This window comes from Pseudorca crassidens, chromosome 2, assembly GCF_039906515.1.
Source record: "Pseudorca crassidens isolate mPseCra1 chromosome 2, mPseCra1.hap1, whole genome shotgun sequence".
NCBI classification, from domain to species: Eukaryota; Metazoa; Chordata; class Mammalia; order Artiodactyla; family Delphinidae; genus Pseudorca; species Pseudorca crassidens.
Window position 1 is genome coordinate 184,273,642 of NC_090297.1, and position 18,712 is coordinate 184,292,353.

The window sequence follows — 18,712 nt, forward strand, 5'->3', positions numbered from 1 at the left end:
TTTCCATCAACATAGGTTTGAAATATTCAGTTCCTGTTACACACCAGGTTCCCTGGCGCCGGCTACCTCGGGGCCTGCGGACAAAGCTACAAGAATGAAACATCGCTACACACGCCCCAGGGAGTATGGGAGAATGCACACGACGTCCTAGGATAATAAGTCCACAGCCAGGTAGTTTTAAGGGGTAGGCTACCTCATGGTTTTTCAGTAAGGATCTGGGTAGGATTCAAATCAGACTTAATTTACCTTAAATTAGCTAGTCTTCATTTACTCGTCCGTTAAAACATATTTTTTATTGAGCCCCGAAGATGTACCAGGCACCCATTTCAGGCTAAGTCTGGAGTTTCAGAGACACCCACTGTTCACCTGGTGTTTCCCCTGGCATGCCCATGCCCTGGGGGGTGGGCACTACTTTGTGGTTTTCCATCTCAAGTCTCATCCTGCTGTGGGCTTCAGGCCCTCACCCCCTCTCTGCAGGTTGGACCGGGCTGTGCTCCTTGCCGTCAGCCTGGGAGCCCCCATCCACAGGGCCGGTCTCCGCAGTGACCTCTGCACGGAGGCAGATGGGCATCTGGCTGTGCAGGGGGCGCAGTCGAGAAAGACTCCTTTTTCCTAGAGAGAAGTCTCCCTCAGTCCCGAGCTGAGCACGCACTCTATCCCTGAGCGCGCAGGACCGCCGGGACAGAGGGCGGCTCCCCGGCGGAGGCCTCACCTCGGCAGGTCGCGGGGAGAGGGAAGGGGGACAAAGGAAGAGAGAGCACGGTCCAGGCTCGGGACTTGAAGCCCTGCCCCCAGAGCGCCCGGCCCGCAGCTCAGCGCCCGGGGCTCCGCTGGAGCGGCCGCGGCGGGGAGGGGGCGGCGCCGGGCGGGGCGGTATATCCAGCGCGGCGAAGGGCGGGCCCGCCAGTGCTTGGGCCAGGACGCGCCGGGTGGAAGTGCCGGGAGCAGCAGCCGGGAGCTGTCACGCGCGTGGTCGTCGCTCTATGGGCACAGGGAGCCTCTGAGCACGAGAAGACCCCGCTGCCTACCCGCACGTCGCGAGCCCCGCACCTCGCACCTTGCCGCTCGCTTTCCGGGCCCGCGCCCCGCGCCGCCATGAACCACTCGCCGCTCAAGACCGCCCTGGCCTACGAATGCTTCCAGGACCAGGACAACTCGACGCTGGCCCTGCCGTCGGACCTGAAGATAAAGACCGGCACGTCGGGCCAGCAGCGCGTGCAGGAGCAGGTGATGATGACCGTCAAGCGGCAGAAGTCCAAGACTTCCCAGTCGTCCACCCCGAGCCACTCCATCCGAGGTAAAGGCCGGATGCGCGCGTGGCCGGGCGGCGGGGCGCGGGGCGCGCGCAGACCCCAGCAGCGCTCCCCTCCGCCGCCGGGTCTACTGTGCAGCCGCCGGTCGGCGGCGCGCTCACGGTGTTGGGGGGTGGGGGCGCGGTGGGAGACGCAGTCAGGGCCGTTCTCGGGGCCCAGGGCTTTCTCTTCCCCGGCCTGCTCCGGGGAACTGTCTCCGCGTCCTGTCTTACCCGGTCGCCCGGGGTCGTGCGCCTCCCTCACCCCGCCCCATCTTGCCCGGACTTAGCTGCGGGATCTCAGTGGCTGGGGGGGTCTGGGGGGAGGGCGGTGCGTGGCTGCCCGACGGGCAGGGAGTCACGGAGACCCGAGTGGAGGCCCAGGAGGGGCGGGCGGCCGGGGAGGTGGCGCAGGGAGCAGACAAGCCCTTGTGACTGCGCGGCGTGGTAGCGGGAGCCTCGCACCTGGAAGAGGCGTGTGTGGTTCCAAGGTCGCCCCGGGCCAGTGCGGACCCTGGGGACTGAGGCCGGGAAGGGGACCAGGATGCCCTCTTTCCCGTGGCTGAGAGAAACCCACTTTCCTACGGGATTCGCCCTGACCCACTCAGCTTGCCTAGAAACAAGTGTCTTAGGGGCAACTAGGGAATTCGGTGGCCAAGGTTGGGAATGCCCCGCCCTCGACCCCCCGCCTTGCTGGGCCCTCGTGGTGGGCACTTGTCCATCTAGGTGCCGGCCTGGCCAGCCCTCTCCCCTCCACGGTAAGCTCCCCCACCTGGGGGCGGCCAGGAGAAAGGGGTAGGACCCCTGAAACGCAAGGAGGAAGGTATGATACCTGACAGGGCCCTTTGCGGAGGATTTTTAGACCAAATGCTTTCATATAAACAATTCCCAGTGAGAATTACACACGGATCAGGGTACCTTCTGTTTACTTATTTAAATGCTAACAAAGACCTGCAGACTGCAAACAGTACGGGTCATCCAAGATTTACTTATTGAAAAAAAGAGATACATTGATCAAGTCAGGAGTTCATGAGAGAGCGGGGAGAAGGTAGTGAAGAGGGGGGGACAAAGGAGATGAATCCTCACCGATTCTCCCACACACGCGTGCGTACGTGCGCGTGCACACACACACACCAGCTCACGATTTCAACCTCTGTGCCCCCGCCCAAGTGGTCCCCGTGTAGAGCTGAGCGGGAGAAAGTGGCTGGCGGAGGACTCCCCTGCACCCCAAACCCAAAGGTCTGTGCGGCTGTGCCCCCTACTCCTCTCCTCCCAGACCCCCACTCGAGGTCACAGCCTCCAGAGCGCCTGCCCCCTTCCCTTTTGTTTGGTAGCTGCTTCCAGCCTTATTTGGAAGTAGGTTTGGGAAACAAAGTGCCCTTCCTGGCCACAGCCCAGTCGCAGCTCAAGCCAACCTCCTCTCTCCCTTGCTGCAGACTCACCTGTCCCCGTCCCGCTCCCACTCCGTCCCTGGCCTGAGCTGGAGGCTCGCAGCTCCAGAAAAGTCTCAGACCAGCCCCGGTGCCCCAGACACCCCCTCTGATCCCCCCATGGGGCGCTGGCTGGGCACTGTGCCCCTGGCCTCTCTCTTTGTGGGTGACACATCCATCCCTCTTCTCTCCACTTCTCCATCCCAAGGTCCTCCGGGGGCGTCAGCAGGCAGGGGCGGACTCTGATGGCTAGTGCGTCTCTCTCTGAGGGCTGACCCTGGAGGCATGTCCCCTCTACCCCTGGCTCTGACCAGTTTCCCCAGCGGCACTGTAGCTGGGAGAGGCCGTCAGGCCACCTGCAGCTGGCGTTTCTGGTTTATCCGGCTTTGTCTCTTCGCCAGCACCGCCCAGGCGTCCCCCGTTTGCTCTGTGACTGCCTCTCCCCGCTTTGGTCCTTCTCTGTCCTGTTGGTTTCACTCCATGTGTCTGCTCTGGTCCCCGGAGGGGTGATTGGCGGCTGTGAAAGGACCACGCCCTAGGCCATCCCCCTCGCCCCCTGCACAGACTCGAATTCTCTTTCAGTTGCCCGAGACAGAAGAGCAGGTTTCTCTGGGGTCTTTGATTCTCCCGGGCCCCCGCCCTGAAGAAGGCCAGGTGCGCCCCACTGACCGCAGAGGAGCTGCCTCTCCCTGTAGCCCTGTAGGACAGTCAGGGGTCAGCCACCCACGATCCTGGCAGTAGGAGTGTCTTTTGTCCGGAGCCAGCCCGTAGGGCTGCCTTCCATCCTGTCAGGGAGGGGCCTTGAGCCACCGAGGGCTGGGTGTGGGACCGCGTGGGAGAAGCCTGGCGTGAACGCCTGTCTCTGCCGTGCCCTCCCCAAACACGGGCCCAGACGCACGGCCCACCCTGTTGGGCAGTCCCCGGTTAGGGAGGGGTTCTCTGGGGCCTGGAGGCCCTGCAGGAGGAGGCTGCTCGGGACCCGCCCACCCATCTTCTCCTGAATGGGGCCTCTGAGCACTGCTGCCCACGCTTCCCGAGGGTCCCCGTGGGCAGCGGGAGGAACCCGGGGACGTGGCTGCCCAGCCGGAGATCAGGGCTGGGAAACATGACCTCCTTGCGGCGGGCGGGGAGCCGCTGCGGGGTGGACCGTGGGGAGAGGGACTGGTGCGCTGTCGTCTGGCCCGAGCGGAGACACTGCCATTTTCATGCCCTTAATGCTCCGCTTGGAATCTCTTCCTAAAGCTGAACCCAAATCTCCTCTGATCCAAGTCCGAAGCCGCCGCTGCCACACACACACACGCACACACACTCACACGCGCGCACACACACTCACACTCACACATACATACACATGCACACACACATACACACTCACACAGACACATGCGCGCGCACACACACACACGCACACATACACTCACACACATACACTCTCACACACGCGCGCACACACTCACACATACATACACACACACACTCACACACACATACACTCACACACACACACACACACACACACACACAGCTCGGTGGAACCAGCTGCCTTCCACACAGCATTCCAGGGAGTCCTAACCCACGCGCCCTGCGCACTGCCCCGGGAGCCATCGTCAGCCTTGGGCCCAAAGGTTCTGTCTCCATTCTTCTCAGAAGCACCATTTCCCACCTGTGATGGTCAGAGGTGGGGGTGGGGTGCGCTGGGCAGGTGTCCTGCTCCCCAGGGCCCTCCTGGGGGCAGGCTTGTGCCCAGGGGAGCCAAGACCCTGTCTTAGGGCCCCGCTGGCCGGCTCCCTGGATTCATGGGGGGCTGTGTCTCGGCGTGACCCTCCACCCGGGGAGGTTCTGCTGTCTCTACTGTCCTGGAAGGTGTCCTGCCCTGACCACAGGCTGGGCACAGGTGTCTCTTCTGGGGTTATTTCCTCAGGACCAAAGCTGAGACGAGAGGAGGTACGTGGTGTCTGTGCTTAGGCCTGCCCCAGCAGGGAAACATCTTAGTTAAACTTCAAGCAGATCAGTTCTCATTTCTTCACAATGCCTCCTCTAGGAGCTGAGGGCTTAGCCAGGATTTCCACCGGCCTGTTACAACACATGCAAAAATGCCGAGTATTCCGGGGTGTTCCCCCCCCCCCCCCCCCCCCCCCGCTCCTTTGCTAAGCTCATTGACAGAGATTAGAAAACAAATAAACAAAACAAAAGAAATTCCTCTCCCCACACACGGAATTGTAAATATCAATAAGCCACTTGTTCTAGGTTTGAAACTCTGGGAGCTACTTCTGCGATAGGGTGTGACCCGTAGAAGTTACGTGATGTTTGAACAAAACAAAATGGAGGACTGTTTTCCATGGAAGGTAGCCTCATGTGAGGCTCTTTGTAGGCACACGCCACACAGGCACGCGTGTATGCACACGTATACCCACCGCTGTACACACACACACACACGTGTCCTCACGCACACGCGCATTCACACGCGGCCCACCTCGCGGCAGCTTGTGCAGCGGCAGGAGTCCCACTGGTGTCAGGAGGCTTGAGTTCTCTCTGATCTGTTGCCAGCTGCTGTGTGATCTCGGGCAAGTGGCTGCCCCTCTCTGGGTCTGTGCAACTGTGAGAGGTGGGGTGAGATCATCTCCAGATATTTCACTGGAAATAGATGTATAACTCACGGCCTCTGCAGACCGTTTCCCCAGACCATCTGCAGCTGCAGAAAAAGCTCCTCCCCTCAAGACACGGCCCTCACGGTTTCCTTCCAGGAAGCATCAGATCCCCAGAAACTATCCCCCAAAGCACTGTCCTTAAGCATGGTTACACGTCGGAAGAGTCTGGGAATTTCCGGCCCCCAGCGGTTCTGGTTCAGTTAGTATGGGGACAGCGCGGGCATGTGGACTGTTAAAGGCTCCCAGGCGGTTCTGAGATGCAGCAAAGTTCTGGCCCTCACCCGCCCTCACACAGAGACCCCCTGTGGGGACCACCCCGTCACAGGCACACACCTCTACACACACACAGGGACGGGCATCTAGTGTGGCAGTTGCTGGTGACGATGCTTTACCCTGGACCCCCCTCGGGGGGCTGAGCCCAGGCCCCAGCATGCTTCTGCCCTCAGTTCAGCACTTAGGCTTAGTGGTGGCCACACACAGGTCGTGAGGAGGAGAAGCAGGTTTCCAGCAGAGCTGGGTTTGAACACACCCCGGTGTGCTTTGGTGTTTCCGTTCTGTACACGTGCCCAGGAAAGGGCAGCGACTGCGCCAGCATGTCAGGTGGGGTTGAGCTGAACTCCTCCCGTCCAGGACAGGGCGGCGTGTCCACGAGCGCCCCACTGGCCTGGGTGGAGGGCAGAACATCCCCTGCGATGTTCGAGGGGCAGGAGCCCGGCTGCGGGACAGTCCGGGGTCCCAGACATCTCCGTGCCCTCTTCCGACAGTTCTCCTTATTGTCTAACTTAAATTCCTCTTGCTGTGGGCCTCACCCTGCTGGGCACCCTGGATGGGACGGATTTAGGGGGTGAAGTAAAGGCGTTTCTGAGGCCGAGAGGCAGTGGACTTCCTTTCTGAGGCTTTCTGTGCTAAGGAGCAGATGTAAGTGCAGAAGCAGCTAGAAGAGGTAGGAACCTTGTGAGAGGCAGGTTCACAGACATCCCTCTCTGGGAGGGCCTGTGGCTAGCAGGGACGAGGGTGTGGGGAGACTGGGGTGGAGGAGAGGCGTTTCGGGCAGCCTCTGCCCCTGGGGCAGCCCTTAGGCCAGGCTGGCCGGTGTCCCGAGGGCCTTCTCCAGGTGGAGTCTGGTCCTGCGTTGGGGTGGGTGGAGAGCGCCCCCAGCAGACACACACAGAATGTACAGCACGGAGTGCGTCGAGCAGGTAGCCCGGGTGCTGACACGGCTCCCAGGGCGTTGGGGCGCCGGGGCGGGGGTGGGTCTTCTCCAGGAGGAGCTGGTTTTGTGCAGGGTTTGGGCTCCAGGGAGAGGCCTGCCTGAGAAGGAGAGCAGGAATGTTTCAGGCGTGGCGGGTGTGACCCATGGAATGCTTGGGGGTGGAAGGGTGAGTCATCCCTGCGAAGGTTCACCCGTCCCAGTGGGGAAGGAATCCCGGGGGTCCTGACAGAGGGCTGCCCAGTGACACCGGGAGAGTCAGGCCGCCCGTGCAAGGCCACAGGGAAGGGGCTCCGGGTGCTGCCGTGTGCGGGGTGGGTTTTCTGAGATGGCTTGTCACCCGGAGCAGTGACCCACAGTGAGGCTTGCAGCGTGGGGAGCGGCCGGCCATGCTGGTCCACAGGTAAGGCAGACCTCTGCTCTCTGACCCCAGGCTCCTGTGGGAGGGCGGATGCCTCGAGGCAGACACACAGTTGGGCCACGCGGAAAGGCCCATGGGCCCTTCCAGCGACAACAGCGGGTGCAGTGCTTCCCGGGAGGTGGGGTGACTGTGGGGCAAACTGGTGCTGGGACCCACCTCCCTGAGAATATAGCCTTGGGTGTTCTGGCTCCAGCCTCTCCCCGGTTCACCGACCCGCCAGGGACCTCTTTGGGTGGGAGGGGGGCCTGGACCCCAGTCCCCTGCTGCGGTTATGGGAACACTGAGCCTCAAGGCACCAGAGCTGGGCAGGGGGACCGTACCTCACCGTACCCTGCACTGAGAGGACAGGCAGCCTGGGGCACGGGGACCAGGTGGGGGTCATCAGGAAAGACTTCCTAGAAGTGACGTCCAGTGAGGTCAAGGGGCCAGTGGAGAAGTGCAGGCCATCAGAGCTGTCCCATCACTCTCAGTGAGAAGCTCCATGTTCTTCCTGCTGAACTTGACTTTCAGAGGGTGGTACTTCCCAACCAGACCCCCCAGGGTCAGGAGAGGGAGCGCTCGCTTCTGCTGTGGGAGTAACAGTCTCACAAATGGCTCGCCTCCCGCCTGCACCCCTTCGGGTATCTGGTACACTGCAAGGTGTGACTGCAAGTGTGTGAGATGTCTGGACACCCCACCCTCGAAACCTTGGTGCAAGGGCAGCTGCCTCCCGCCGGAGCAGCAGTGCTGGCTGGTGTGATGGCAGCCACATTCTCACAAGGAGGCCAAGCCAGGCAGCTCACGATGGGAGTCAGGCATTTTGACCCCCAGTTGCAGGTGATCTTGGGGAGATGCCTTCAGGAGCTGCCTGGAAGGGCCTGGAGGCCTTGGCCCAACCAGAAGTGAGAGTTACAACCCACACCTGTCATCACCACAGTCCCCCCTGGGTCACAGGGACTGGCCTTGAAATGATAAGGTACTCCAGAGGTCATCTGCCTCCACGGCAGAGAACTCCCCGCCTGTCACACAGAGGAGAATGAGAGGGAGGCGGGCAGGTGCAGGGTGTCGGGGAGGATATGCTTCACCTGATGACCAAGAGGGCGAGTGACATCACTGCTGACAGACTCCCTCCCCAGCAGGGCGGAGGCTCTGTGGGAGCCTGCCCTCCACGGAGCCTCCTGGAGACGCCTCTCCCATAACTCTGTGTCTGTCACCACCCCAGATTTTTCATCCAAAGCAGCTGGCTGACCCACGCTTGCCCTTGGGTGAGAAATCCCTTGCCCAGGTGAACCCTGCCTTGGCCTGCCCTGGAAGGGGTGTCAGGAGGGGAGATAGACGGGACGCTGGCTGTCGGCCACCGGGGTTCCTGGCTGCAGCCCCTTTTCTCGGTGAGAGCGAGTTCTGGGCGTCCACGCCCATGAGATTGCCTCCAGACTCCTCCTGACAAAGGCAGCTTTTCCAGAGCTTCTGGAGAAAGGAAGAGGCATGAGCTGCCTGCATTCAGCAGGGAGCTTGGAGCAATTCAGAGCCTCAGGGGCGTCCCTTCTGGAGCCAGGCCTGGGCCTGGGGCTTTCTGGGGTGGGGACACCTCTGGGGGACCCTGAGGCAGGCAGCAAAGGAGGTGATGATGTAGCCTTTGATGCCCAAACTTCTTCCTTGCTGAGCCCTGTCTCTAGAGAAGAGAGGTCAGGCTTCTCTGAATGCCCAGACACAAGTCACTGTAATCACACAACCACGGGACCTTGAGGTCCAGAGAGGCCAAACCCCTCTTTCTGTAGAAGAGGAAGCCAAGGCCGAGAGAAGGCAAGTGCTTTGCCCAAATGCCGGAGCCAGGACCAATTCCAGCACCGCTAGGCGCCCAGGACAGGGGGTCTGTGCCACAGCCGGCAGCCCCAGTGGCCAGTTGATCCTCCGTGATGGGGAGCATGGAGAATCAGGGACACTGCCCCTCCTGTGAGCTGTTGGGGGTCACCTGGCTCTGGACAGAGGAGGTGGCACCAGGCAGGGACATCTGCCACAACCCAAAGCTGCCCCTCTGCTCTGTCTTCTCCCCCCAGCTCAGACGCTCCAGCGCTCACCCCCAAAGGCTTGGGAGTCTGAGGGAGCACAGCCGATGGGGAGGGGTGAATTGAGCCAAGTGGGATCCCGGCCGGACCCTTCCCCTGATGCTGGGTCAACCCCCTCTCCCTGGATCGACTTTCCCCAGGGGCCATCGCTTAGTACGAGTGTAGGACCACCCTTGCTCCGGACGCCCAGGCCGTGGGGCCATGGTTCCTAGTCTAGGAAATGGGGCACCAGGCAGGATGTGACCTGGGGTACGGACGGCAGGACAGCCTCTTGGGCGGGGCCCGGCTGCAGGTTTTGAACGTGGGTTTACAGACGGCTGCGATTCAGTGGCTGTGGCCGAGGAAGGAAGGCAGACTCGGCACGGGACACGGTGTGAGCAAAGCCGCAGGCAGGTCCCTGTCAGCCTCGCTTCAAGGGCAGCAGGACAGCGGGAAGAATTGGGCTGTCCTTTCGGGTTCCCCAGCCATCCGGTGAAGGAGCCTAGCGTCCAGGCTGCCTTCTGAAATCCAGAGCCCCTTTACCCTTAATAGGAGTAATGGCACTCTGTCCTCCCCGGAGCCTGTCATCTGTGGGCCCCCAAGCACTCGGAAGACAGTTCATTAATCCTCACCGGGCCTTTGAGGTTGGTGGCCGCTCCCCCTGCAGCAGCTGGGGCACCTGGGAGATGCAGGAGGGGGCGGAAAGCTGGGCTCGGGGACCAGAGTCCCGCGTGGCGTCGGCCCCGGACCCTGCGGAGCTGCCCTGCGGCCCTGAGGCTCTGGAGCTGCCATGTGGAGCTCCGGGCTCTCGTCCATGAGTGGGAAGGCCATCCTTGTGGAACTCGGAGTTGTAATTCCCTGGACCGGGATGACGGGGGCCTGAAGCCCTCCAGGCCAACTCCTGACCTGTAGGTGTCTGCCCACCCCTGGCCACAGGGGTAGACCCCCAGGAAGGGGTCGGCCGAGGCCCTCGGAGCTGACCCTGCAGCCATCTGGCTGTGGAGGGCCGGGTGGAGAGAGGGAGAAGGTGAGCAGACGGCTGCTTCCCCGTTCTCCTCCTCCAAGGCCTCGGCCCTGGTCTCCGAGGGCCGCAGGGCACCAGATGCGGAGGGGACGCCGTGGGCAGGAGGGCTGTGGGGAGCGAATGGCCTAACCCTTGCCCCTGTCCTCAAGGTTCCATGTATGACGGCCTGGCCGACAATTACAACAGCTGCGGGACCACCGGCCGAAGCAGCTACTACTCGAAGTTCCAGGCGGGGAACGGCGCGTGGGGCTATCCGGTAAGGAGCGGCTTCCCGCAGGGTGTGGGCTCAGGCTTCATGGAAGAGAAGGCGTGTCCTGGTCGCCGAGACAGCGGTGCAGGGTGGGAAGGGTCCCCGAGGGGAGGCCCCGCAGCTCTGACTGGGTCCGTTTGCTTGGCCATCATTTCACACGTGGCTCTCACTGCAGCCTCCTGTCTGACTGGATATTTCTGAATGTCTCAGATGAGAACATTTTAGAAAAAGCATAAAGAAAACATCATATTCAAAAGAAAAGTCCATTTCCCAATATATCTGATTTGATCATAGATTTGAAAGATGTTTGAATTCTCATGGTCCAGTCATGTATAGGTTAGATGTTTCTAGAAAAATCCCGAAGGAGCCCTCTCCTCGGTATGTGCTGATGACCAAGGATGTGTGCCCAGGGGGGAATGTGGCTTGAGTTTGTAAGTTGGACAAACCCGCGTTCAGATTCTAGCTGTGTTACTTACTGCTGAGCATGTGACCTTGGGCAAGATTCTTCTACCTCTGGGTCTCAGTTCCCCCACATGTAAAATGGGTATAACAAAGTCTACCTCTGGGGATTGTTGTCAGGACTAAACGAAATAATGTGCATTAAAAAAAAACCTGATTGGGCTTCCCTGGTGGCGCAGTGGTTGAGAGTCCGCCTGCCGATGCAGGGGACACGGGTTCGTGCCCCGGTCCGGGAAGATCCCACATGCCGCGGAGCAGCTGGGCCCGTGAGCCATGGCCGCTGAGCCTGCGCGTCCGGAGCCTGTGCTCCGCAACGGGAGAGGCCACAACAGTGAGAGGCCCGCGTACCGCAAAACAAAAGAAAAAAAAAAAACCAACCTGATTATAATCATTCTTAAGAATTTTTTTTTTAAATTAGCATGAGTAGACATTATCCTAGATCCTTTAATCCTGGCCCTGTCACTGTCTTTCTGTGTGATCTCATCCCGCTATGCCCGTCCGCCCATTACTGAACAAATATTTCTTTAGCCCTAGCTCTCCATCAAGCACCAGGGCAGATGCCCTGTTTCAACCATACAAGCCCACGCAGGAGTTTTCTTCTGCTCCACAATCGGGGTGTCGGGCTAGGTGACACCCAGGTTTCCTCCCAGTCTGCAAATCCTGTGACTTCCCTTTCATTTTGCTAATTCCAACATTAGCCTGTATTGTTCTGGAAATCCTTCTGTGAGGCCCTTCAGGCCTGTGCAGCTGGGGATAAAGGCCGCTTCTCCGTGGGACTCTGGGCTCCGTCCGCTTGGGCCTCAGGTTTTAGCAGCTTTCGCTTTGAGTCCACATTGCTCACAGATGTCGGGGTCCCGGGCAGGAGAGAGGTGGGAGGTTTATGAGTTAGGTGTTCCTTGCCATCCACTCGATTCCTTCCTACATAAGGTCTCACTGGGGCTGATTTGGGAGGATTTGTCTTTCGTCGCAGCTTTAACTAGGTTTGCTGTGAATTTAGTTCCCTCCGTTTTTCCCTATTCTTAATGTCAGTTGATACCCTCAGCGCCGATAACTGATAAATACAGTTGACTGAGCCCAGTAGGCGGGCAGACCAGGCATAGGTGTGAGTAAAGGGCTTTGACGGAGTGACTGATGACCAGGCAGAATCTGAGAAGATGACTTCGTAATGCCCGTGAAAAGGATTAGGAGAGACCCAAGGAGGGGCAGGTCCCTGGACGGGACCAGCAGTCAGATGAGTAATCGTGCTGACCGCGCAGATGTTCTGTGTCTTTACAATGTTGCGTTGCCCAATCAGAACTTGGCGCTTGGGTTCCCGCCCTGGGCCTCTGGCTGCTCTCTGACTCTGTGACTTTAGATCGAGCTCCGATTTCTCTGGGTATCAGTGTTCTCATCTGCGCGTGCTTCATCTCCACTCAGGGGTTGACGTGTTACATTAACCGGGACGTGTCATCAGATGAGGGGTTGCTACATGTGGGGATCTGTAACCAGGACCTGCAGGGAACTCGTTCTGAGGGCCTTCTTGGGAGAGCCTGTGTGCGGCTGGGTTCAGCGCTGCTTCTGGTCCATTAACTCGATCCTCACCAGCTCCCAGCTGCCCCTACACCCTCCCTGTGACTCTTTTCTGACGCCCGGTGAGAATTCCCTCCTTTCCCGAACCCCAAGGCCCAGCCCTCGTCGCTCCTTCTCTCTGCCGGCGGGATTTCAGAGTGACTCAGTCAGGAGCTGCCTGGACACGTGTTCCGGCTTGCTTAGCTCAGGAGGGGCTGTGGGACACGGGGCTTTGGTGGAGGGAGGCGGATGGGTGGAAGGATTGCTGCTGGAGCCGAGCACGTCAGCCACGATGGCGGAACCGCTAGTCAGGACTTAGGGGAAGGGGGGCAGGGGGCAAGGCAATAGGGGAGCCATGGGATTTTCCCAGGGATTGGCACAGCTGAGCCAGGGAAGTTCAGTGCCCCCCCCCCCAAGAAACGAGCGCAGAGGGCAGGGGGAGGGAACAGGGCCCACGGACCCTCCTCAGAGTAGCCTCCATCTGCCCTGGGAGGACCGCAGACAGATCGTTGCTAAGCTGGAAGAGTCCAGCTGTGCTGCCATTGCCGGAAGTGTTTCTGGAACCTCTAAAAAAATTTTTTTTATAAAATATAATTGTTGTTAGTGCCATTTTAGCGGCCATCTAAGAAAACCAGCCCCATTTGTGTGTTGTCAGGACCTGTGTTTGAGCGGAAATGATATTAAGCCCTCTGAGAGCCTCACTCCTCAGACTTGTCTTGTTTCAAATATCAGATCAACTTCAAATAACAAAGATTGGTCACCACTGACGACGTATTTTATTTAAGTATGCAAAGGATCTGTTCTAAAAATGTTTAAAAAGCAGTGGTGGTACCTTATGATGTTACCTTATATTCTAATTCAGCATAGTCTTTTAATTTAAAAAAACAGATGAGATATATCTCATCCTACCATTTATAATCTATGATCACTTATATCACAAGATAAGAAAATGGAATATAGACGGTCTTGTCATAGAATGAAACAGAGTTAGTCTGACACACAAAAAGCATCAAGGGGCTTAAGGAAAAGAAGAACCGGTCCCGAGAAAGTCGTTGGCCAGTCGTTCTCTATTCTCTCCTGGTCCTCGGAGACCGTATCTGCTGGTCAGTGATGCCCAGAGGCCCAGGGAGGAGCAGGTGAGCTGGTGCAAAGGGTGGGGCACATCCAGCCCTGTTTCTCAGATGAGCAGACTCAACTCTTCTGTCCCAGTTCTCAGAACCAGACTCGGGGACTATGTAGGGACCGACAAGGTTGGCATTTCATAGTTGAGGACACTCAGGCCCAGTAAGGACAAGGGTCACATGGCTGGTTAATGGGAGAGCAGACGAGACCCCTGGCCTCCTAACTCCTAACCTGATGGAGTTTCCTTTCATCGCCCCAGACATTTGCGCTCTTTTGTTGGGCATTTTATGGGATGTTTTCTGGTGTTTTTTTTTTTTTTGCAGTCTCAATATTTAAAACTATAGCATGTTCTGGGGACTTGGAACAGACGCATGGGTTCAAATCCCTTCATTTCCCCCCTTCCGTCCCCCAGCCAAGCCTACTCTTTCCTTGGTGAGTCAGCCTCACACAAAAGACGCAGGGCAGTGGCCCCTTTTTCCTTCCTAGACTCAAGCTGGAGCCACTCAGCTGTGGGGGTCAGGGTGGGCTACCAATTAAACATAAAGAAATGCAATATTTGCGACATACTGATCCTACAGTGTTACTTGTTTACCTGATAGTCAAATGTAACTGGGGGGCCTGCATTTTTATTTGCTGTATCTGGCGTTCCCCAGGTCAGGGTGTGTTTCCACCCATTCCCTGTAATAAAAACAAGACTCCCTAAGTGCCCCTGTCCTAGGTCGGGGACCGAGGCAGAATTACTTTAGGGGAGCAAAGGGAGGCTGACGGCCCCCCTGAGGTCCTTGTACGGGGCACTTTGAACACGTCCCCTGGGTCGGCTGACAGCAGGGTGAGGGAGGAGGGAGCAGAAATCACTGAAAGCATGTGGGTTTGTCCTGGATGACGTTGCGGCAGGTGGACAGTTTAGCGTCCAGGGAAGGTTCTGGATTAAGAGGAGGGTCTCCCTTTCCACCGCCTCCGGCCCCAAATGGTTTTCCTATTTACAAATCAAGAAGCACACCTAGAGCGCTTACGTCCCTCTGGGCGTCACGTGGAGTGAAACGTGCTTTGGTTGTGGACGGGCCTAGAGCATCCCGCCGGGAGCCGGGAGCCGATCCCATGCGCGCAGCAGCTGGGCCAGGGTATCCCGTGGGGGCATCGTGCTGAATCCCTCCACCGTGCTCTGTTACACCAGCCCAGTGCTCGGGGTGGGGGCGGAGGCCAACACTCCCCGGGAGAACGGCCAGGGGAAATTCTGCCTTCATTCTGGCCACTGACCCCATTTCTCTGCCTTAATCCACGGTTCAGGGAATTCCCCTGTGGTCCAGTGGTTAGGACTCCGAGCTGCCACTGCAGGGGGCACGGGTTCAATCCCTAGTCGGGGAACTGAGATCCTGCATGCCGCACGGGGAGGCCAAAAAAGAAAAAGTATTAAAAAAAAAATCCAGGATTCGCTAGCAAATCTTCCTCCCAGCCTCTTCTCAGCTGTGCTTGCTTAACTGATGTGTCAGTATTTGGTGATCCCATCACGACAGGGTCTCCTGGACCACGTGCTGGGAACCCTCTCCCTGAGGGGGACTGGTCCTGCCCACCCCAGACCCAGAGACACCTGGGTGGCCCTCTTCTGTAGATGAGAGGGCTGAGGCTGTGCACAGCTCCGTGGGACGTGGGAGCCCAGGCTCTGGTGAGCCACGTGTGTGCAGGGTCTGCAGGCGGCAGGGCCCAAGGCCGAGGGGCTGCCGGAGAGAAAACGGCAGGACTCTAGCCCTTGAAGCAGAGAAAGGTCCCAGTAAACACAGACCCCTCCCATGGCAGGTGGTGTGGAGGGACCAGTCCTGGGCCCTCAGCTAGCTGGATGACCCTCGGCAAATTCTTAACCTCAGCTGCTTGCCCATTTCTGAAATAGGGGAGAATTTCTATCTCGAAGGGCAGTCGGGGCTGTAGATAGGACACACCCGATCGGGTAGGAGGCCTGGATTCTGGTCTCAGCTTGGCTGCTACAAGCGGAGGGAAGGACCCGGGGGGTCTTCACCTCCTGAGACCTTTTCTTATCCACGGAGCAAGGCTGTTGGACTAGACCTAGCCAAGGACCCCTTCAGCCCCAACTTTTCAGGGCTCTGTGCGGCTCGAGAGCTTCCTCTGGACAGCTGCGGGACACACAGCCTGGGCCTCACGGTGGTCTCCGGGGCCTGCAGGTGGGTGAGGGCTTCTGCATGACCTCCCCGCTTTCATCTGGGCACCTCCAGGCGCCGGGGAAACAGCAGGCAATTAACCCTTGCAGCAGGATGGAGAGCTGGTGGGCCCTCATTTCCTTTAGCTCTACAGAGGGGAGGCGGGCCGGTAACTCCCACTGCTTAAAAACCCCGCCCCGGGGCTTCCCTGGTGGCGCAGTGGTTGAGAGTCCGCCTGCCGATGCAGGGGACACAGGTTCGTGCCCCGGTCCGGGAAGATCCCACATGCCGCGGAGCGGCTGGGCCCGTGAGCCATGGCCGCTGAGCCTGCGCGTCTGGAGCCTGTGCTCCGCAACGGGAGAGGCCACAACAGTGAGAGGCCTGCGTAACGCAAAACAAAACAAAACAAAAACCCCGCCCCGCCTCCGGCCCTGCTCCCCTCTCTCAGCTGGGTTCTCTGGCGGTGCCTGCACAGCGTCTCCCTGCCAGCAGTGACTCACCCCCACCCGGTCCCGCGGGCCCCGGGCTCTCGCCCAACGAGGATGCTGCTGTCAAGGGACAGAATTTGTCCGAGACAGGAGGCGAGGGAGTGGGGGCCGCGGGCCGGCCCCCCGCCCGGGCTCCCTCCTGTAGGAGCAGCGCCCGGCTGGGCGTCACTGAGGCTGGAGATACCCCCTCTGTTCAAACTCATACGCCCACGTCGGGGTGTCCCTCAGAGTGGCCATGTGCATGGGGTGGCCCTGCTTTCTGTGCCGGACGATCCTGCTGGCCCCGGGCCGGAGCGTCCTTCTGAGCCGCTTTTCACCGAGGGCTGACTCCAGCCTCTCGGAGAGGCTGCTCTTCCTGGCTCAGATTGGGGGGGGGGGCAGGGACTCTTTAGAAGCCAGGGGTGAGGTGGAGGAAAGGCCACTGGCCTGGGCATGGGGCTCCCCAGCACTGCCCAGCGACCGCTGCTGGCCCTCCATCCCTGCCGGGCCCCAGGGGCACCATCAGACTGTCTCCTCGGCTCTGACGTCCTGTGTTGTATGTCCTCCCTGGGGGGAGAGGAGTCGGCACTGCGGGCCGGTGAAGGGGGAGGACCCGGCCCGCACATCAATGCAAGCGGAGTCCCAGGACGGGCTCCAGGCGGGGAGCTGGGCTTGGGGGCTGCCCTTAGCCGACAGGAGCGGGCAGAGGGGTGCTGCCAGGCTTGGAGCTGGGACCGTAGCCCCTGGGCCGTCCTTTGTGAGTGCTCACAGGCACAGGCATCGCTCCGAGAAGGGCAGCTCCAGAGGCCAGGCCCAGGGGAAGGTAGTCACCTGTCACTGTCCCAGCTGGTGGACCCTCGTGGGGGAGGGAGGCAGGCAATCGGTCGCAATGTCCAGAGAGACGTGTCCGTCCGTGCAGGGGACTCAGTGTGGCCACTGTGTGGTTGGTGGGTGGGAGCATTGGGCTTTGCCAGCCCTGGACAGTCTGCAGGGGCCCCTCCCAGATGGGCTCGGGAAGGAGTTCCCCCTCCTCTGAGAGAGGACCGAGCCTGGTTTTACATCTTCCTTTGGCTTTAATCCACCTGTCACTTCCGGTCAGCGTCTTTCCCCAAGAAGGAGGCTCCCCTGTGATCTGGCTTTGTTCCCACCTTCCTTCTGACACACGTGTCACAGTAGAGCCGCTGAAACCTTAGAGGGAAGATTTGAAGAATCAAGGACAATTGCAAACTTCTTTATTTCGCTCCAGAAGAAAATTAGCGAGTTTTAGTTTTGCCTTTTTTTTTTTTTTAACTCCTGACAAGAACTAATCTACTGAGCCAACAAGACTTGAAAGCCCTAACACTCTAGTTAAAAACAACTAACAGGGGACTTCCCTGGTGGTGCACGGTTAAGAATCCGCCTGCCAATGCAGGGGACACGGGTTCGAGCCCTGGTGCGGGAAGATCCCACATGCCATGGAGCACCTAAGCCCGTGCGCCGCAACTACTGAGCCTGCGCTCTAGAGCCCGCGAGCCACAACGACTGAGCCCACGAGGCGCAAGTACTGAAGCCCGCATGCCTGGAGCCCGTGCTCCACAGCAAGAGAAGCCACCGCAATGAGAAGCCCGCACACCGCAACAAAGAGTAGCCCCCGCTCGCCGCAACTAGAGAAAACCCGCGCGCCGCAACTAGAGAAAGCCTGCGTGCAGCAACGAAGACCCAACGCAGCCAAAAATAATTTATTTAAAAGAAAACAAAAGCAACTAACAGACGAGACACCAGCGTGAGAAAGGGTGTGATGAAATGCTGGGGTTTGCAGCACGAGCTCCTTAACCCTCTCCGGGCCTCAGTCTCCTGGTCTGTCATCGGCGGGTGGCACCAGGTGACCACCCAACCTTCTTCCCTAGCACCAGCCCTGGTCCCCAGGGTCCTGGAGGTCTGGGGACGGAGCCCTGGGGTTCTGGATTAGCAGGAAGTGCCGGCTTTGCCAGGACCGCCACCTTCACGTTTGGTGGGCTGTCAGTGGGAGGAAGCCCAGTCCTCAGAACCCCTTGAATTATGGAGCGGTTTCAACGTATACAGGTAATCCTGTTTCCACTTCCCAACCTGATCCTTCCACCTTTGTGAGATCTGGACGGGTGAACTGGTTCCTGTTATTCCGATTTTATTCGCAGGGAAGTCAGGCTATGGAGAAGTGCAGGGGCTTGCCCGGGAGGTACCTCACAGGTAGACTGGGCAGAACTGGGTCCAGAGCCCAGTCAGCTCTGCGTGGGGTGTCGGGGGACACGAGGAGAAGGAGGAAGAGTCAGGACCTTGTCTCCTGCCCGGCGGGCGAGCGACAAGGGCTCCAGAGCCGGGAGGGAGGAGGGGCCCTGAAGGAGGCCGCCAAAACAAAGCCCTGGGCAGGTCGTCCAGGGCCTCTTCTGGTTGCAACTGCCTTTTGTCACCAGACTCCGCTGACAAAGGCAGCAGCCTTTCCCGTAGGTGGATGAGGACCTCACCCCGCCCTAGGGTGGGGCTCAGCCTCCCCCGCCCAGGGCCCCGCCCTGGCATGCCTCCACCAAAGTCTTCCAGCGCAGGAGAGCAAACTTAGCTGAAAAGGAAAATCCAGTGGGGCGGGGGTGGACGGAGGAGGTGGAGACGCAGCTGGGGAGGGGTGCAGCTTTGGGGGCTCTAGCAGGGGGCACCC

At 59.3% G+C, this 18,712-nt stretch overlaps 1 protein-coding gene across 1 annotated transcript in view; it reads left to right on the forward strand.

Moving 5' to 3' along the window:
* The first annotated feature begins 894 nt into the window (after window positions 1-894).
* Window positions 895-18,712, forward strand: part of PKP1 (plakophilin 1) — a 43,991-nt gene continuing 26,173 nt past the window's right edge. Inside the window, exons 1-2 of the mRNA XM_067729868.1 lie at window positions 895-1,297; window positions 10,198-10,304. Of these exons, the coding sequence (XP_067585969.1) occupies window positions 1,096-1,297; window positions 10,198-10,304 (309 nt within the window). The 5' untranslated portion in view covers window positions 895-1,095. The remainder of the gene's footprint in view (window positions 1,298-10,197; window positions 10,305-18,712) is intronic.